The sequence below is a fragment of the Saccostrea echinata genome, unplaced genomic scaffold (assembly GCF_033153115.1).
Source record: "Saccostrea echinata isolate AGI-Se365-2 ecotype Australia unplaced genomic scaffold, CSIRO_AGI_Sech_v1 ptg000008l, whole genome shotgun sequence".
Classification (NCBI taxonomy): Eukaryota; Metazoa; Mollusca; class Bivalvia; order Ostreida; family Ostreidae; genus Saccostrea; species Saccostrea echinata.
The window spans coordinates 4,738,638-4,760,622 of NW_026889757.1; the positions used below are offsets into that span (position 1 = coordinate 4,738,638).

Sequence of the window (21,985 nt, forward strand, 5' to 3'; positions counted from 1 at the left end):
TCACCCCTCCTCCCTGTTGTAACCAGTACAATAACTCACCCCTCCTCCCTGCTATAACAATAAACTCACCCCTCCTCCCTATTGTAACCAGTACAATAATTCTCCCCTCCTCCTTTCTATAACAGTACAATAACTCACCCCTCCTCCCTGTTGTAACCAGTAAGATAACCACCAGCTTGTTCCTGTTGACACGGCTATACTGATGATGTAGACTAATAGAACAAGAACACATACAATGAATCCCCCTGCCGCCTTCATGTAGGTACCATAAGTACGGAAGTTCACCTTCCCTTTACTGGTTTCCTCTGCTACAATCAGTCTGCCCTCTGAAAGACAGGTAAACACAATACAATTTATGCTACTGTAAAATCACATATTTTTGTGGGGTCAAATTTTCATGGTTTGAGGATAAAATACTGGGTTGGGGGATTTGATTTCGTGGATGAACTGTTTAGTAGTTGTGCATATGAAAACTTATATTTTGTGGTGGACATGAATTCATGGGTCTCTTCATACCTCGAAAACAACGAAAATTAAACCCCACGAAAATTAGTGATTTCACAGTATAAGAAAAAAATTTTTAAAAATGAAATATTTTAGGAAATGTAAATTAAATATCTAAGAGTTCATAAATTTCAATATAAATTCATAAACTTTGAAATAAATTCCTTGACTATTTACATATAGTACATGCAAACTTGTAATTCATTAATTACAATGTGCATACTTTGTAAGAATTTGTTTTTAATTATTATTAAATGCATACATGTACTTTTATGAATGTACTTTATATATTAATCAGTTCTATTAATTCATTAATAAATGATGAGTTTGAACAAATAAATTTACATGCTTTTCAAGTATTCAAGAAAAAAGAAAAGTAAAAAAATCAATCAATTATTGATCTTACTGTTGGTTTTCTCCTCCTGTGTGTTGCTGATGACAGACACCTGTTTCTCTATCCCCTGGTACTCTTTTCCCCCCGAGTCCAGTATCCCTGTCTGTGACTTTGGACTCATGGACAGCTCGGATTCTCCAGATCTCACAGAGGATGTCCTGTTACGGTTATTGTTGCAGTTCCCATGATGGAAAAGTGGCTTTTCTTTGAGACTTGTTGGTGATGTTGGGTCTTCCATGTCAAAATCAATAATGAAAATATGTGTTACAATATTTTAGCAAATGAAAAAAAAAATCACTAAATTGAATTCTTAATGTAAGTTGATATTATCTTGACTTTTGAATTTGATCTCTCAAAGAGTAATACAAAAATATATAAATGGTACATGTATTTGTCTCTTTCAACCATTTCCTAGATTTTAGTAAATATAAATTCTGAAAGTTGAGAAGTATAGATATCCTGGCATATAAAAAGCGCTAATTGATAGAAGAATGAAAATTGATTACTATAATAAATCTGCACCAAAGATGTAGGGCCCTTAAAATCATATAAAGCCTACAGGCCCGAGGTGCAACAATTGTGTGTGGTAGTCAGGCAGGTTAGCTCAGTTTGTAGAACATCTGTATAGAGATCAGGGGACTGGGATTTAAATCCTGGTTTGGTCAATGGCATTTTCTACCTTCCTCTTACATGTGAACATCTTGACATGAAGACTAACATGTAATGGCCAAAATTTCTGTCCTCACCTCCTGCCTTTTCCTCCCCGTCCTTTTGTTTGTAGTACCTGTTGACTCACCTTCAGCCTTTTCCTCCCCCTCCTTTTGTTTGTAGTACCTGTTGACTCACTTTCTGCCTTTTCCTCCCCCTTCTTTGTACCTGTTGATTCACCTTCTGCCAGTTCCTCCTCCTTTTGTTTGTAGTACCTGTTGACTCACCTCCTGCCTTTTCCTCCCCCTCCTTTTGTTTGTAGTACATGTACCTGTCAACTCACCTTCTGCCTTTTCATCCCCCTCCTTTTGTTTGTAGTACATGTACCTGTTAACTCACCTTCTGCCTTTTCATCCCCCTCCTTCTGTTTGTAGTACCTCTTGACTCACCTTCTGCCTTTTCCTCCTCCTCCTTCTGTTTGTAGTACCTGTTGATGAGGCTGGAGTACTCCCCCTCCTGCTTCATCAGATCCTCGTGTTTTCCTCTCTCTGTAATCATCCCATCCTTGATGACAATAATCCCGTCACAGGAACTCAGGTACTGTAGATAGAAATTAGAGACTAGAAAAATTCTCAACATCTAAACAACATTAATAATGACTAGAGTTGTCCTGATTAGGCTAAAGCCAACTGTGGGGCACAGGCAAAGATTGCCTCTCAAAAAGTATCCACAGATGCATGTCTGCAAGTTTGATTTTGAATAACCCTTAAGATACTGTAGGCTGAGAGGTGACCTGGATGCTATTCATCTAACATTGCAATTTCAGACACACACACAGTTGGATGGACTAACAAATGTATGGAAACTGAAAATATCTAGTCAAAAAAGCCTGTATATGACAATCTTGTATAATGCACCCAGTTAATACAGTGGAAAATGACAGATGTACATATAGAAAGATAAACAAGTAATTCATAACTTGGCCTAAGATTTCAATCCAAACTCAATAAAAAGTTCTTTTATAAGAAGATAGGGAAATTCCCAACTAAAATTGGAAATGTTGAACTTTTTCATTGCTTAATATTTGGTTTCTACCTTATGATTAAATATTAATCTCAGGTAATTAATTAATAAAAGCAAAAATTTGTTTGTTGAGTTAAAGCTTAAAATCATTGCTTATAATATACATACATGTATGTACATGTACTGGAAATTACACACAGCTAGACTAAACCTGTTAATAATTCTTGACAATGTCAAGAAAAATTCAAATTCACTAATCCACATGAATACTTGCAAAGATATGCTTTTCATACCTGAAGTTGATGTGTAACAAACAGGACAGTTTTATTCTTCAGTGCTTTGAGGAGACACTCTGTAAAGATATGTCTGCCCACATGTATATCTACTGCTGAGAGGGGGTCATCCATCAGGTAAATATCCTTATCAGCATAGAGAGCCCGGGCCAGCGACAGTCTCTGTTTCTGCCCACCACTCATATTTATGCCACGCTCACCAATCTATATTTTAAAATATAAAAATTTAACACACAATAAAATTTTAAAATTTTTTGAAACCTTAAAGAAAATAAGCTATTTAATGCAGTAGCAGATTTTAATTGGAACAATACTCTCATGCCTATCCATTTATATGCAATGCCTCAGCCCCTATAGGGCCTCACATCTTCTCTAAAGAGTTGAAGGTTCCTTGGACATCATTTCTAATTCATGCATTTATCTTTCTATTCATGCATGGTTGCCTGCGTGGCGCAGTGGTTAGAGCGTTTGCTCTAGAGTCGCGGAGTAAGGAGTTGATCCTTATGTCGCAGGTTCGAATCCCACTGTGGGACGTGGAGACTGGTCCTTCGGATGAGACCTTATAAACCGAGGTCCCGTGTCGCAGTAGGTGCTGGCACAAAAAAGATCCCTCACTGCTCAATGGCCCTGAGTGCCGAGTAAAGGTCAAAATTTGCAGCTCTCCACCAAGAAGTGGTGGCGTCTCCATATGAGTGAAATATTCTTGAGAGGGACGTTAAAACAATAAACAAACAATCTATTCGTGCAACAATTGCAAAGAATGAAATCAAGCAAGGAATTTGAACATAACTTCTACAGATATCAGACTGGCCATTGTATATTTCATACATCTGAATACTTTGTTTTAACAATTTCGTAAAAAATGGTATCATAAATACATATTATAAACATACAGTCATATACATGTACACCTGAAGATTTGATATTTACAATACACATATACCTCTGTTTCATCTCCAGATACAAAGGTTTCCAGATCCTCCTGCAGACAGCATGCTTCAATGGCTGCATTATATCTGCAAAACAACATTTGTTAGGGAAAATTTCAGCAGATTTTATGCCTCTATATTGATATCCATTGGCTTATCAGTCATAGCCTACATCACACTGACCTGTCTTCATGGTACATCTCCCCAAACAGGATGTTTTCCCTGATGGTGGCATTAAGTATCCAGGGCTGCTGAGAGACGTAGGCTTTACTTCCACCTACTGCCACTTTACCAGCAGTTTTCACCATCTATAGAGGAAAAGGAAAATTTATATTGTTGCCAAAGAAATTTCATGTCTGATTCAATGTTCTAAAAATTTGTTTATTGTCAATTTTAAACTAATGCTAAACAAACTGTTTAAATAATAAAAAAAAAAATAACATTGACAATTAAGCTATTTTGTTTTGGCATTATTTAAAATTTGCATGAAATGGCAGTTTGACAGCTTTATCACATTTACAAATATGAAAGATATTAAATCTCACAGATTACCACAAAATCTTTACTTACCCTTCCTAATATGGCTGATATCAAGGAGCTCTTCCCTGATCCTACACCCCCACAAACTCCTATCAGCTTACCCTGTCAAAATAAATCATCAATTATGTATTAACTACATGTATTATAATATAATTTCAGTTTTGTCTTTCAAGTATCAATTGTGAGAGTAATGTCCCTTTTAATGCCTCACATACCTTTTCCAGTGTCAGATCAATATCTAGGAGGGTTGGAGGAGCTACATATTCACCCCCCTCTGTGCTCTTATTTAGGCCTTCTTTTTCCTCATCTTTAACTACATGTTTTCCATTAGGCACTGAAATTTACACAAATTAAAGTTTATAGGAAATCTGAGCAGATTATCCAATGAAGTGAATCTGAATACAGTCAAACCTCATTATCTTGAACTCAATGGAATTGAGGAAAAACTTTGAGAAATCCAAGTGCTCGAGATATTGAGGGTAAAATACAAGAGGAAAAGTGATTGGGACTTCTTGATGACTTTGACATATCCATGGTATTTGAGATACCGAAGTAATTTGTTAGCAAAGACTGTCATCAACAAGATAGATACCTAAATAAAAATCTTTTAATAAAGACTTCTTCTTCCAATAAAATTTAATGACAATATCTCTAGCTATAATTTGTAAATGGTCTTACATTCATAACAGTAATGATCTCTATAGCAACTTACCTGTGATCTGGATATTCAGAAGCCCTATGATTGTACAGTAATGATCTCTCTCTCTATGTATATATAGTCACTGATCTGTGATCTGGATATTCAGAAGCCCTATATGATTGTACAGTAATGATCTCTATAGTCACTGACCTGTAATCTGGATATTCAGAAGCCCTATGATTGTCCAGTAATGATCTCTATAGTAACTGACCTGTGATCTGGATATTCAGAGCCCTATGATTGTACAGTAATGATCTCTATAGTCACTGACCTGTGATCTGAACATCCAGAAGTCCTACATTCTGTACTATGACTTCCTGGTCCCAGGCAAAACAAGCCTTCTTCATCACTACTACATATTTTGGATTGTTAATCTGGGAAGTGTGTGGCTGAATCTCCTCCATCATAAGAATACTCTGTCATATTGCAACATAAAAATCTAAATTTTGGTTCTATTTTTAAAAAATTATATTTAAATTTTGAAATTTGAATATATTTTTAATTATCAAACTCTAAATATAATGGCATTCAGCCTTATTGTGAAGAATTGAAACTTAATGAGGCCTATTTCTTACCAGCTAAATAAAATGGAGAACCAAATAGTGAATACATGTACATGGAATCATCATGGTTTCTTGGGGGACCAATGTTTGTGGATTTCTTGGGTCATCCTTGCCCATGAATCTACATACCCATGAACGTTTATTTTGTAAACATTGAATCAATGATCTATCGTAGAAATAAGTAACCCACGAAATACGTCCCCATGAACAAATAAAATTTTGCTTGCCCACGAACATTGACCCCCATGAATTAAAATGATTCCACAGTATTGTAAATATAGTAAACTAGCAAATAGTATTCTAAACAAATAAGACTGTAATTTGGATCTGATATGACAGGTAGTTACTTCTTCCAAATTAACTCCATTATCATAAAGGACCATCACTAGTTATACTAAATCATGAAGTACAGTATTTATCTCAATAAAGCATGAGGGAAAATTTTTGCATCTGATTTTGTTGTTTGCTCTTATTCCCTTTCTAACAGAAGAAATTTTACTCAGATTAATATGTAACTAAAAGAAATAAACTGGTTAAATGGCTAAATAAGTACGGTTTTTTTAAACAGTCATTTCTTGAAACTGTTATAGGCAAATTCCAAAGGTTGTTATAGCTTTGAATCACATGGTTAAGTTAAATAACATTTGGTGAAAAAATCCTTCTAGACAGATGTTGAAAAGTTACTTGCAAGTTTAAAGTGTGGACAGAATGACATTTTAAAACATGCATGATTTTTTTTGTCAGTACATAAATAAATTTATCATATACTCAATGCAGGACTAGAGAATGTAAAACATTCTCCCACTCATGAGGAAAGACTAAACAAAAATAGAGCCTAAATTTTTATTTTAAAAAAAATATGCTTTGTCAGTTTTGCCCCTAAATTATGATTTTATTTTTCTAGATGGAGCTTTTGTTAAAGATTGATTCATTTACTGGTAACATTTTCCCAGAAAATGTGTGAAAGTGGTTACCTTTTCCCCTTCAAAAATGAGTTATTCACCCCCCCCCCCCCATTAAGTGTTTTAAGTGGATGTAGGTTGACTTCCAGCTAAAATTATCTTCACTGCCTTCATGCACATTTAAAAGAAATCAAGTAAACAAAATAGTGGAAATTTCTTAACAAGATATCAATAAGTAAAATATATCAAGTAAAATGTGCAACATGGGTAATGCTTAATGTAAAAGGCATACTGAACATGATGGGTGGAGAAATTAGTAATATCATCAATGATGTGCATTCCAGGACTCAATAAGTGTATATTTTTTGGAATGAATTAAAGAGGATTCACTGGCAAGCATTGGAAATTAATTTTGAATAAGCCTATAAATGGAAATGTGATGTTTTTTATGTTTGATTATAAAATGTGCATTGGTTTGAATTTTTTGGAAAAGATGATTAAGGACTTCTTGTGAATTTTTAGATTTGCTACTAAGTTTGATAAAATAAATAAAACAAGTACCCTAAAATCATGAAAGTAAGCCAAGTTTACTGTCTCTGAATAACTCTTCATGATACATGTATGTAGATTTCCAAGTACCAATGACCCTTAAAGTTTTCAAAGGCTAGATTATAAGCAGTTTAATAATTTAAGATTAATTCAAGATTTATTACAAGTATGATTTTAATTTCCATTTCCTTTGAAAGAATGAAAATAATGGTACATATAGCTTTAGCATGAAGATTTGAGTGATTGCAATTCAGAAGCAACAGATCGTAAAGACAAATTATTTTGATTAAACAGGCAATGTGCACAACCCATAATAACAGTATTGGTCAATGAGCAACACAAACCTGATGATCTGCAATTTTAAATACTTTGCATAGCATAGGTAACAAATATGCTTACTACTGAGTGCTTTGGAGTTTTTTTCTCCTTCATTTTTTTTATAAATTTGTTTAAGATATCCCTGACATTTTCATCTCAATTCAATGTGAAGGATTTCAATGTAATATTTATCAATATTAATCTGTATATTCATAAATTAATAATATACAAGTAAACTCAAGTAATTTTTCTAAATGTCAATGACTTAAAATTCATTTCAATTTTAAAATAGTTCTGAATGTACATTTGTGCTGAAATATGCAGGTACTGATTTTGTGGCTAACTTCCTAACAGTAGCCTTGTGTCTCACTTTCAAAAATATTCATCATTTCTGGCTTATTTTCAAAATTTTAGGGTATATGAGAATTATATGAAGTACCTTAACCCTTTCAGAACAAACTCTGACTTCAGACAATTGCTTGACTAGCTGAGCCATGTGGTTTAAAACTGGTTTTAATTTGCTGTTAATAGCTACCAGAACAAAAGCCTAAAAGAAAAGAGAATATAGTGGAATGAAGATTTTCTAAAACATTATTCCAAAAGGGTTCCTGTCACTGGGTTCCTCAGCCTGCCAGCAGCCAGTTTTGGTTGTCAAGGCACAAGCTCCCCTCACTCACAATTCTGTATTTCACATTTAAAAATTAATATATTTGTCTTAAAAAATCAAGGAACCTTTTCAACTAATTAATTTTCTTTTTTGCAGAAGATTTAGAAATGATACAGAAATTCATATCTATTATTGAAACACCTCCTATATAATTTAATATAGGATATTTCTACTTTTAGACACAATACAGATTGCAGAATGAAGTTGAGCTATGCACCTGGACATGTGAAGTTAAATCTTAAAGTTACTGATCCTGTTTTTACCTTGCACCTCTTGGTGGATACATAAACATCAGCTAAAGCCTTGACAGCATAAGGAATGACTCCCAGAGAGAATCGCATAGCATTAAACACTGCTATCATAGTAAAGGCCTAAAACATTCACATGTTGTCAAAACATTAAACCTTAATAAATTAATAATATTAATAATAAAACAAACTGAAAAAATTAAAACTTTTGTGTACATACATGAACATATATAAACAATTAAATCTATGTCTATATACATACAAACCCTCAAACTTATATCAAGTGAAGAAATATACATTATACATGTAAAATCATAACAAAAGGCCCATCGGCCTTGACAGTCACCTGATTTTATATTTAACATTTCAACACACTGAGACTTCTGAGTGACCTAGGAGTCATATGCAAACTCTTTTTGCTGCTACAAAAATATTGCTGAATCATACATTTTATAATTTTCTTTCTTTTTAAATAGAAAACTTCTTGTTCTCTTTTTTAAAATATGTAAAAATTTTATTAGAAGGGATGGGGTTGGGTTTGGGTGGTAAGTATAATTATATTGGGCAACTGGTATGATGTATCAAGATTTTTTTTCATTATAATGATACAAACAGCTTGCCTGCTAGACATAGAGAGAAGATGGGATTTTGTCATTTTTCTTTTGGGGGGAGGGGATACAAATATAACGCATATTAACATTTCCAACCTATCCCTATCCCGGGGCCAAAACCCTGTACCTTTGGGTAAAGAATTTCAAGTTCTGGTAGAGGGCTTAATGCTCATCACAATTAGGCAAAATGTCAAAATCTCTGCCTGCTATATATCATGGCATAAAGAAGATTTTTCAAAGATATAACATATTTCAAATGTATGGCTAATCTAGCCTTTCACATGAGCGGGGAGGAGGATGAACTCTGCATTAAGTTTAAAAAAGTTTAAGAATAACACAGGACAAATAAAAACAGATACGATATGTCATCTGAGTGACATAAGTTACACAAAAATCTTTATATGTACAGGTATTCCTAATACATATTTTCCTTGTGCCTACCTGTGCTGCAGAGAGGGGATTCCCTGTCATGACATGGGCTGTGATGACAAACACAGAGGCCATGACAGGAACCATTGGGGCCACTGAGGTACTGATACTGTTTACATATGCTGCTTTCTCCAGGACCTTTCGCTCCTGTCTTCTGATACCTAGGGATTCCAATTTACATATTAATAAAAGTTAAAGATCTAACTTTAACTTTAAAATAAAATACATGTATATAAAATTTAATACAGTTTCTATAATCATTGTAGAGAGGGTCATTCTTGAATTCCCACTACACTGACTGCATGTAATTCATATAAACAATAAAGGTCCATGAATCCTTTAAATGTGTTGCAGCCTATGATACAAAATATAAGCACTGTCAATATCCATTGCTCATTGATCCTAAATAGGTTTTTTACTAAATACAATAACTGAGAGAGTCACAAACATTATTGTGACATGTACATAACAGATACTTTCTACTGAATGCAGTAAAAATCTCAGACATAAAACTTAATAAAAACTCTTTCACATTCAATGAATAATAAATGGGTACTCTTCTTATCACTTTTTTAGTCAACATGTATTGAAACTTTGATAAAAATAAACATCTCATAAGGTCATTGAACTCAACTTGTCCATATAAGGAAGAACAGTATGACTTCATTTAAAATCTTGAAATACCTGCAATGGTTTTGGCAAATGATTTTTCCCAAGCATACATCTTAATTAATTTGATACAATTCAGTAATTCTGTCATCATCCTTACCTAAAAAGTAAAACAAATATTCAGCAAGTCAATGTATTCATAAAACAAGTTCTTTTCCCCCTGATAAATACAACTTTTTAAAATGAAAGAGCTCAAATTATTTAAAAAAAAAATCCAATACACTGTACAAAAAGCTATGCTGTTACGTATATGTGATACTTGGGAGGGTTTCCAGATAAATATTGGGCAGCTAATGAGATATTCATACTTACTCGCTTATCTGTGATGACAATTCCCTTTCTCCTAAAATGAGCTGTGAATTTGCTGATAAAAGCCTGCAATATTACACACAAAAACTGATCTACTATCAAATATCAATGTTAATTTTTTCTGGCCTTATAAACAGGGTTACTGAAATAGTGGTGATCTTTGACATCCATTTTCACTTTAAATGTACAGTTCATACCATGACAGAAAAAAAGAGCAAAAAATATAGATTTCAAGCACACATGTTTGTCCTCAGAAAGGCATTAAATAATGCCAACTGTTCGAATCTTTTCAGGAAAGCTAAATACGTCCCTTCCTTCCAAAAATGAAAGTAAAAATATAAGAAAGAGCAGTTTAGTTACCATAAATGGATAAAACATGATGTAAGTAGCACTGCCCACAAAAGCCCAGGGACCAATCAGAAATGCTGTGTAGATTATTCCATACAATAAAATTACTGGTCCACCAATCAGAAGGGGACCAATAGCAAAGGCGTCATACAGTCTCTGTCCATCATTGCTACAGATGTTCACAAGCTGAAACAGGTACAAAAGAAGTTATATTCAAATTTCATAACATAAACTAGTACATACAGTTGAACTTTGCTATCTCGAACACTGATATCTCGAATACCATGGGTATGTCCAAGTGATTTGGAAGTCCCAACTACTTATTCTTTAAGTATTTTACCCCAGATATGTCCAATCCTCAGATATCTCAAAGTTTTTCCTCGGTCCCGTTGAGTTCGAGATAACAAGGTTTGACTGTATCTTATAAGGGAGTGTTTTTGTGGTAATTGAAAAAAATAACAGTATATATGAATGTATATTTATTAGAAACTTATAGAAATCATTCTTGGACTATCATTCAAGCATAAGTATGGATCATATAGTTGCTAAATTAATCAGATTCCAAATGAAAATGTAAGAGTTAAGAAAATAATTACCCTGCAGTTGTCTGCAAAAATTATTTCAACAAAAACATAGACAAATGAAAATATGAAATATTTGACTGCAACATACTTCACCAACTGTTTTGTCTTTTAAGCCACGAAGTCGTAATATTTTTCCATACAGCATGCTCAATACAGCTCCTCTCATGCGTAAACCTGCAGGAAGTAATTTAAATGAATAGAAAAAGAAGAACAATTTGTCAATATTAGTTAATATATTATACAGCAAGAAAACCTTGCAAGGACTGTAACTGATCCTATTTTTCCAATAGCAACTATAAATCCATATAAACTTAATTTTTAGATTTTCCTTCTGATTTGTAACTGTAAAACAAGGGACAGTTGTGTGTGTGTGTGTTTTTAAATTTAAAATATCTTAATTTTTATACACCAATTGCTGGACTTTTTTTCACATGTTAATGCAATGAGTATATAAACCATTTTTTCAAGATCCATTACATGTACCAAAAAAATTACTATAAAAAGGCTTGTACATATGTTCTGATATTTTTTTTTTAAAATTGACCCAGGTTCTTTTTCCTGGTAATTTTTTGCCCCAGGTTCTTTTTTTCTGGTAATTTTTTAATCCATTTTTAAAACCACTGTATCAAATGCAGGGGGTAACTGAAAGGGGAGGTGGGGTGAGGATGTAAAAATTAGCTTTCTGTGGTTTAATGACATACAAACCTGTAGTATAATTAGTCACCCAGCCAAGGGCAAAAAACATTGACCGACAGAATTCCATAGCGGCCATAAGAATCACCAGGCCGATTCCAAAGCCAATGTTTGTGTTACCAGCTGAAAGGTCATCCAAAATCCTTCTCAACACAAAGGCCTGACACAAAAAAGGAAGATTACATATGCACACAAATAATGTGAATCATGAATAAAGTGCCCCGCCACAGCATGATACGCCCGTCAAATATTGTTCAATTATCATAAACAGTCTAAAGTGCAAGAAAATCATGTTAACCTTGATACAAAGATTTCAACGATTTTTCCATTCCTTATAATGTTTGATGTACATACATCTCCTGTGGTGTAGGTATTAATTATAACAAATAATACATCATATATTTCTCCACTGGTTTTGTTAGAGCTGAACAAATGTTTGTCTGCAGCTTTGTTTATTGTATATATTATGATGGATTAACAATGCTACAGCCTAATAAAACATCAAAACAAATTATGTTTATTCTTTAGACTATAAAGAACGAGTGCACTTATGGGCCCGGTAAAATATGAAAAAATGAAGAATCAAATTAAGCATAATATTTCATCTCAGATCATTAATTGATATCTAAACCATAAGATTCAACAAATTTTATCGGTGAAATTCATGAATATACAAAGAGCAAAGCCATACAATGTGGTAGGGGTCAGCCGACATTCATGATTTTCTATAGTAAATCGAGGACGGTCATTCATTTCAAAGCTTTTGTTTTCTGTCAACCTAACATTGTACAAACTTGTACAAATGACAAAAAACGCATTTTACATTTATAAAACTTGTGTGAAAGTAGGAAATTTGTACAAGATTAGGCTTGTACTTAAAATATTAAAAATGTATGAAAAGTTCAATGTTTTTCCTATAGCAAATGAGAGCTATTTACCTGTATGACCTTTGTTGAACCCACCCGTGGAATAAATTATTTAAAATACCGGTAGTCACGTGAGTTCTACCCAGGTAAACATTCCTCAAAGTCAAAGGTGCTCACTGTAAAACAGCTGTAAAAGATAGTCACGTTTTGTATCATTATATCGAAGTCGTGCCGCATAGAGAAGTTTGCATGTATTTGGTTTTTTGAACAAGGGAGGGTTAGGAGAGTTTAGTGTCATTAAAATGTCATCATACATAAAAGAGTCAAACATTTTTAACAATCATGAAAGACAATGGTACCGGTAATGAAAGCCACCTAAATACACTTTTTTCCCTTTTAAAATTTAGGGAAATAATGTTAATACTTATTGTATTACTTCAAATGCAAGCGCGCAAATTTCTTAGTTTGATCACTATGGCTACAGGCATCTATACAACTTCATTTGATTTTTTTTTTCAGGTGAAATAGCTCAAGATTATCTTCCGGAAAACACGCCTGTCAATGATCCACCATCAGATTGTTCAATGTCCGATTTAAATGTCTCCTCCCCTTGATTTAAATAAACGAAACTCAAAATAGGTCGGTACGACTTTTCCGGATTTGGGGTATTTAAAATCTTCATTTGTTTCAAATCCATGCTGATTTAGGTGATGTTTTAAAGTGATTTTAATTAGAAATATCCACTTGTGTTTAACTATTACCAAAAAAGAACAATTTGGTAATATATTCTAAAGTAAAATGACACTGAAAAAGGGCCCATTAAGCATTGCTTAAGTGCACTTGTCCTTTGTCATCTTTAATAGTGAGACATGACACTCTGCAAATTGTTGTAAAGATATAAAAATTAAAAATATATATATATATATATATACAATATATAATTAGTTTTAATTATGTTATACAATATCAAATTAGTTTTAATTATATTTACAATGTCAAATTAGTTTAAATTACTTTACATCAAATTTATCTTGAAAGTTAGACTAGCCAACAAAACTATTCAATTAATAGACTGATTCCTAAGCCCAATTCCCAAGAGATATAGATAACACCTGCTTGATCAGAGATGCTCTACCAGTTATCTACTTACACTAAACTCATTAATTTCTCTCTAATTTGACATGCTATTTTCTGTTATCAAAATTCTTCTTGACCAGTGCTTGATAATTACACCCCTGGGAGAGGTGGATTTTCTCTTATAACATTACATTTGTTACAGATTACTGTAAAGTATATAATGAAAAAAATAAGTATTTTCTTGATTTAATATTTTTTAAATAAGGATACTGCAATACTCTTACATCTTTCGGGATTGTGTAATTTAAAAGTTAAAAGCATATTTTTAAAAAAAATTTCACTTAAATTAAAGGTCACAGTGACCTTGACATAGGTCGCTACACACCCTCTACCTAAGATGCATATATTGGTTAAGTTTGATGATTCTAGGTCTAATAGTTTTCTAGTTATGAGCCGGACAGGATTTTTCCATATTTGGCCATAGCATCTTAATTAAAGGTCAGAGCGACCTACTTTTAATCCGTGACACACTTTCTACCCAAGATGTATCAGCTGACAAAGTTTGTTAATTCTAGGCCTAATAGTATTAAAGTTATGAGCCGGACACGAAAAAGCTAACAGACGGACGGATGAACGGCAAGGACGGACATGAACGCTATAATAAAATACGTACTGTCTTAAGACGGGCGTATTAAAACCATGTTACTTAAAAATCCATACCGGTGCAGCAAAACTGAAGGTCATAGAGATGATGAAGGTCAACCCCCCAAAAATAACTCTGGTCCTTCCCGCTCTGAACAAAGTCCGTGCAAAAGAGGCTTTTTCTGGACCTTTTGTCTTCAATTCTCTCTTCCATATTCTCTCAAGCCTAAAAATATTGTATATATATAAAATTCATAATGGATTCAGCAGTATAAGAAAAAGTCAAAAAGAATTCTAACAAATTTTCAAAGACTTCCATTTCCAAATTAAGGCAATACTTATAATCACACTACATATTTATTTTTCCATCACAAAAAAATTAAAAATTTAATCCTTAATTGAGCCAAACAATACTTAAATGTGTTTATTAGTATAGTTAGGTTTTCCATTTTCATAAAATCGTTCCCTTAAATGATTTTAACCACATAAAAAAAATCATGATACATGCAAACTTTTGCAATAGAATTGCCTGCAAAAGTATTTGTGAAAATTTCCAGAAAAAAAAGAAAAGTGTGTGGCATACATGTTAACCTCATGTGATGAAAAAGCTGGAGACTCAGATATCAAAAGATGTCGCATTGTGGGCGGTGTTTCATGCCTCAATTTGGAGAAAATATAATTAAATATATGTAAATATGACCTCAGTGCAACAAATAAAATTTTGTTTCAAAAATGGTCACCCAAACAGACCAAAATTTGATTTTGTAGGAAAGTGGTAGATTTTTTTAAAAAGAGCAGTGGGTGGGAGTAAAAGAAGCAGTAAACTTCCACTAAAGCGATAGAATTAACATGTATGTCTGAGGTGATTCAAGAGTGCTAACATAAAAAGCTACGCGAAGAAAAAAAAATTTAATATATAATGTATATTTCTGTGTTTGTGTGTGAACTAGAAAATCATTCACCTTTCTGCATTGACCTCTGATCGGTTTACGTCAGGACACCTCATGTGTTGTAAAAATTCTGTGCCTTTCCTGTTGACTTTCCACATGATTGGAGTCAGCCATGCATAGGTCAACAAAGAAAAGAAACCAGCGGTTGCTTCTGGTAACTCATCCTTTGGCCTGCAGAGTAAATGACAACAATTAAAATTCCAGACAGATGAGGCATATTTTTTTTTTTACCAGTGGGGATAATGAAATATTTTCCATCAGATCATGACTTTATGAATCATATTTGCTTTTTTAGCTAATTTACATCTTTCACCTTGAGCACAGTTATAAATAACAGAGCAAATGCATTTTTTAAAATTATGTCACTCAAAGCAGTTGACAAAACAAGCACAAAAGGCTTATATACATGTAGGTAAATAATCATTCATTGCAATCAAGATTTCTTACTCTTTAATACAGAATTGTATGATAACAATTCTTAGAAAGTTAACAGAAGAGGGTAAAAAAGGCATGCATCATCTCACGTTTTCTTAAATCTGATAGGAATTAAAGACTTCATGGCTTGTTTGTATCTTCCTCTCCTGTGGGGATAACGAATATCCAGTCCCGAGGTTGCCTGACACTCCACATCAAGAAGTCTGAAATCAAGCATACTTCTGTATCAGGTGTAGTCTATATTACACACCGAATAAGTTCAGTTAAAATATTGCCTTTAAGTACAAACAATAGTGATGGTGAAATATTAGCATTCTACCACAGGGGTAGACAAACAGAATTTTTGAGTACTTGTCCTCAGACAATACCTCCAATTTCAATAACAGCAACATGTGTTTGTATCATATGTATTCACAGCACGACTTTTACATATCGACAATAAAAAGGTCTAAAATCCTCTTCAACTCTTTTGACATGATTACGTCTTTTTTGACAAGACTTCAATACCTGCCATGTTTTATGTCTTGTGCAATTTTTAACAACACATGAATGGGTTAATCCTAGAGGAGTTTCAACCAAGTATTCGATGTAGTGGTCAACTGCATCAAAAACAGATACTCTGCTGAGATTTATTACATATTTTAACAGCGGTAAAAACAAGGGACATTTTTGAGTATATGAATTTTTGTTAACTGGAAAAGCACTTGTCAGCGGGCAGGTACTCCTTATTAAATAACTTGCCCACCAAACAAAATTGGTTGTCTCAAGCATTGGGCAATGCTATCTGTCTAGCCCTGTACCAAAGAAACTTGCATTTCATATGACACTGCCAAGCAAGCATGGTGTGCACATAGGGGCCAGTAACATACTATACTTGGTTTTATGCAAACTCAAGTGGTATACATTATATAAGACAGTGCAACATAGAAATTCAAAAGAATCATTCAATATCTGAATAATCATACTGCTGTTTTTCTTAAACACTACACTGTGATATACTCTCAATTCCCAGTCCTATAGACTTGATGTCACACAAACTTACGATATGAACTTTTCACAAAGGCAACATGAAACTAAATACTAATTGTTATGAAGACCATTACTGTTGTTGAATATGTCCCCCCTCCCCCCTTACTTACTCCTATATTTCTATTATAATACTGTATGTGTACTTAAAAAAGCGGGCTTCATATTTTAGCAACTTTGGTGCAGACAAAGATGCGCTAATTCATGAATACCGCTAAGAAATCATTTATAAATACAATATATGGCGCGTTAACACGCCAACATCTCAATACCCAGTGATTGCGCTAAATTTTGAATACGCCAATTTATGTACACGCACAGTATTATATATACATGACTTACTCCTATACATTTCTATTAAAATATCATATATACATTACTTACTCCTATATATTTCTATTATAATATTATATATATATTACTTACTCTAATATATTTCTATTATAATATCATATATACATACTCCTATATGACCATATATTTCTATTACGCAGCTTTGTTAAGGCTGCATAAAGGGGGAGTGGGCTAATTTATACGGGAAATGTCTACTGTGACATCACACAAAAATAGCAATTCCTCACAATAATAGAAAATGAAATAATTTGCGGTTTTAAACTGCATAAGAGTGATAAACTACAACAAAACTTACCACTGCATTTATTTTTGTCGCTAGTTAAATCCCACACAGCAAGATATAAACAAGTCACTGATCGCAATGCACTTGTCGACATGACGTCATCATGGTAAAATTTGACGCATTTTATGTGCAGTGCGAGGCGGATCAAGTATTTTTTCCACAGTGAAAAACGCATTTTGTTAGAATATTGTTTACAAATCTAAGGTAGACCATTTATACAAATCTGAAACCTTTGTTTAGTGCCATTATTTAAACATAGGTAATCAAAGATTACGAAGCTCACCTCGACGAAGGCTATCTATAAGTAAGGCAAATCTCACATCATATTTTTTCTAGTTAGTGTTCATCCCAAGATCAATATCCATTCAAGTTTGGTTTAAGAAGGACTTATAGATACTTGGAAATAGACCTGCTCAAAAAACTTCTAACCTGTTTACTAATCAAGAAAATTTTGGACAGTTCCAACAACCAAAGCAAGTCTGGAAGTTTTCATCCTTAGATGTACCATCCAAGCTGTTTAATCATAACATGCCATAATATTATATAGCTACTCCAAAAACATTACTCTGGTCACCCATCTGGAAAATGTAGGTCAGATTCAGAATCCAGAACAAGTCTGAAAGTGTCCATCCTAAGATACATCATCCATGCTAATTTGATTAAAATATGGCTAAAATTCACTCATCTGGAAAATCTAGGTCAGATTCAGCATCCGAAGCAAGTGTGGTAGTGTCCATCCCTAGATGCATCATCCATGCAATTTTGGTCCAGGTAGGGCTTATAGTTACTTGGGAATAGACCTGCTCCAAATATAGGTCAGATCCAGCATCCGAAGCAAGTGTGGTAGTGTCCATCTTTAGATGCATCATCCATGCAACTTTGGTTCAGGTAGGGCTTATAGTTACTTGGGAATGGACCTGCTCCAAAAACTTTAACCTGGTCACTCATCTGGAAAATCTAGGTCAGATCCAGCATCTGAAGCAAGTGTGGTTGTGTCCATCTTTAGATGCATCATCCATGGAGGTTTGGTTCAGGTAGGGCTTATAGTTACTTCGGAATGGACCTGCTCCAAAAACTTAAACCTGGTCACTCATCTGGAAAATCTAGGTCAGATCCAGCATCTGAAGCAAGTGTGGTAGTGTCCATCCCTAGATGCATCATCCATGCAAGTTTGGTTCAGGTAAGGGCTTATAGTTACTTGGGAATGGACCTGCTCCAAAAACTTTAACTTGGTCACTCATCTGGAAAATCTAGGTCAGATCCAGCATCCGAAGCAAGTGTGGTAGTGTCCATCTCTAGATGCATCATCCATGCAAGTTTGGTTCAGGTAGGGCTTATAGTTACTTGGGAATGGACCTGCTCCAAAAACTTTAACCTGGTCACTCATCTGGAAAATCTAGGTCAAATCCAGCATCCGAAGCAAGTGTGGTAGTGTCCATCCCTAGATGCATCATCCATGCAAGTTTGGTCCAGGTAGGGCTTGTAGTTACTTGGGAATGGACTTGCTCCTAAAACTTTAACCTGGGACGCCGACGCTAACGCCGACGCCAACGCCGGGGGTATAGCATAAGCTCATCTCGACTTCGTCGAGGTGAGCTAAAAACTATCGAGAGAATGTATCAAATTAATTCTACCGTGTATTTGTGTACAGGGTGTGCATGTTTTACGCTGAGGTGCCTCATTAAATCGCCTTTTCGCAAGGGCATACACTTAATAGATCTTGACCATTTTTTGAATATGCATCACGGAAACATTCCTTAACTTGAAAAGTGCTGCTGCTTTCCTGATTCGAGAGCATTACTTAATTAATAAATAAAATACATGATAAAGGTTACACATATTTCGACTAGAGCCAAATAACTTGAAATTTAAACTAATAAAATGCGAATTCTGTTTAAAACAGCAGCACTTTTCATAAACTACAAGTTATATAGATACAATTTATTACTGAAATTTTTAATTCTAACTAGGGTATGCCCTTGTGATATTGAAATTTGTTTATGACCTACATACAGTACACATTAAATGCATTTATCACGTGACTGTCAAATAACATGACCAAACCAAATTCAGTACAGAGCGGGGTATACAATATTATTTCAATTAAAATTAAAGTCAAATGATAATATAGTAGCTTTACAAAAATAAATTCAGTTTAAAAAGGTATGTATTTATGCATGTTTATATTCCGTTGATTTCTTCATAGTACGCCTTAACAATCCTGCGTATAATGATAAATAATTATATATACATTTATTTACTTACTCCTCAATTTCCTCCTCTTCTTCATCCTCATCCACTCCCTGATTTCCAGTAGGATCCTCCTCTGAGATCAGTGGATCATCTGACTTTGGCATCTTTTAAAGTGGTGTGCCAAGGTCTGTGTTTATGTATCTTTATAATATTCTATGAACATGGCAGAAAATGTATATATTATTTAATATACATCATTAAAAAGAAATGCAGTTGATAAACATATAAAAAAATTACCAGCATAAATATTATTCAGTATTATAACAACAGTTAAAGGGTCTAGAAATGCTCATCTTTTCTAGCACAGAAATGTAAAGAAGTAATATCATAGCTAGTAACTTATTAACATCATAAACATTATCAACTCACAGAGTTTTATGGTTCTAAGCTTAGTACTGTTCAAGATATTTGTCAAACAAAATACACAGAGAATTCCAGACCCATTCATTTGCGAAAACTTTGTAATGGAGCAATGAAAAAGATGCATCAGTCCATTTTCAATGCTTGGAGCTTTATAGTTCACACAAAGTACCTAGTTCTTGTTTTCAAACACCTCTGTGATCCCTAGGGTAATGCTCTGAGCACCTTAAAATGTACAATACATAGTGATGCCTATGTACAGATTTGGTCAATATCCAACACAGATTTTTTCAGGAGATTTTTTTTGCAAACATGACTTTTCTTCATGCCTCATAATCTCCTCTTGAATCCCCTTATATCAGTCCAAGTCCTGTTTGATGAGTACTGGCTTATCATGGCCTCTTCAAATATTCCCTAAAATTTTAGACAGGTTTTGCACACTGCTCAAGGGTCTTAAACATAAGCCCACTGGAGCCTTCAGTGCAGGTGAACTGATATCTTCCCATTTTTTTTTTCAAAACTTACCAAATACAATATCTTGTTTCATTCTGCTTTTTATGTTTGTAATGTATGGCCTTGGACATGTAGACACCTTTCAATTTTATTCCATCTACCTCTGCTGGATATCTGGGAAAAAAAAGGTTCAGTGCTTTAAATAGTTGACATCCAAAAACCAAAAAATTATCAACAAAATCTACTTAATCATTTCCTTTATGATATGTATCAGATATTGTTGTGCACTAATTATACATGTGAATACATATATTACATCTGATATGACTTTAAAATTCCTTTAAAAGGAATTCTTAGTTCCCATCCTCCAATCCTTGTAAACAACAAGCAATATAGTCAGACAGACTATTTTAAGCTAAACCGTGGGGAAACAAATGCTACACAATTTGTCAATTTCTGCTTGTTTTTGAGTGTTTGAATGAAATGATGGAATAGTGGAAACATAAATATCAGTTCTAAAATTTCACAAAGACAATAACCTAATACTTCTCACCGGGCATAATTTTCACGATTACAGACATGCTTCAAGAAATATGCCTGGGTGAACTTTCAAAATTGAAACAGTCATCTTATCAATAAAATCGGGAGAATGAATTCTTTGACAGGTAACCCTACCTTAGAGGAGTTCAATATAATACCATACATACACAAATAAAACCCACCTTATCAAGAACATGTAACCTTTTATTATCTCTGACCAACAAAGTTGGATAAATGAAAAAAAAAATTATCCTTGTTTGTAAAAACAGCAAAAATGACACCTACTTAAATCCTAATATCTGAATTCTATGATATCATAATTTGTAAAAATATGAACACATATCTTATTCTAAAATAAAATATATGCAGGTAAGGTTGAATTTTTGCTTTAACAATTCTTTACCTTTCTGCACTATAATGAACTGCAAGCACTCATTCAAGAAAATGACAGGGGGCCTTAAGAGGTTAGCCATTTGAAATGGACAAACATGTCTCATACTTCACCACTATATCTTATAAATGACATCCACAGCATAGGCCCCCTGGTTTTATGCAAGTGCAAAGGTCATTTGAGGTCTTGTTTTGGAAGCCAACACGTGAGGAACCTGATGTAAACTGTCCCTGACTTCTTCAATATACATTCAAGCACTAAAATTTTAAACAGTCTACCTTTTTTGTTAGTTTTTTATGCTTAAATGTTAAGAAAAGCTACTGGACTTGCAAGTGCCTAAATTAATCATAATTCCAGTTGACGCGCTATTGCAGTATAAGGATTAGTACACGAAGCTGCATGACTTCAGTACAGTTAGGTTACCATGTAATTAA

General features: G+C 33.8%; 1 protein-coding gene across 1 annotated transcript in view; it reads right to left on the reverse strand.

Moving 5' to 3' along the window:
• Nucleotides 1–20,785, reverse strand: part of LOC133180958 (ATP-binding cassette sub-family C member 5-like) — a 32,012-nt gene extending 11,227 nt beyond the window's left edge. The window contains exons 1-21 of the mRNA XM_061315427.1: nt 20,693–20,785; nt 19,820–19,960; nt 15,981–16,094; nt 15,469–15,627; nt 14,585–14,732; nt 11,934–12,081; nt 11,317–11,402; nt 10,657–10,830; nt 10,300–10,362; nt 10,003–10,087; nt 9,331–9,479; nt 8,294–8,401; nt 5,303–5,447; nt 4,547–4,665; nt 4,362–4,433; nt 3,975–4,099; nt 3,806–3,878; nt 2,863–3,066; nt 1,996–2,146; nt 911–1,129; nt 139–326 (exon numbers count right to left, since the gene is read on the reverse strand). Coding sequence (XP_061171411.1) covers nt 139–326; nt 911–1,129; nt 1,996–2,146; nt 2,863–3,066; nt 3,806–3,878; nt 3,975–4,099; nt 4,362–4,433; nt 4,547–4,665; nt 5,303–5,447; nt 8,294–8,401; nt 9,331–9,479; nt 10,003–10,087; nt 10,300–10,362; nt 10,657–10,830; nt 11,317–11,402; nt 11,934–12,081; nt 14,585–14,732; nt 15,469–15,627; nt 15,981–16,094; nt 19,820–19,911 — 2,622 coding nt within the window. The 5' untranslated portion in view covers nt 19,912–19,960; nt 20,693–20,785. The remainder of the gene's footprint in view (nt 1–138; nt 327–910; nt 1,130–1,995; nt 2,147–2,862; nt 3,067–3,805; nt 3,879–3,974; nt 4,100–4,361; nt 4,434–4,546; nt 4,666–5,302; nt 5,448–8,293; nt 8,402–9,330; nt 9,480–10,002; nt 10,088–10,299; nt 10,363–10,656; nt 10,831–11,316; nt 11,403–11,933; nt 12,082–14,584; nt 14,733–15,468; nt 15,628–15,980; nt 16,095–19,819; nt 19,961–20,692) is intronic.
• Nucleotides 20,786–21,985: the final 1,200 nt, after the last annotated feature.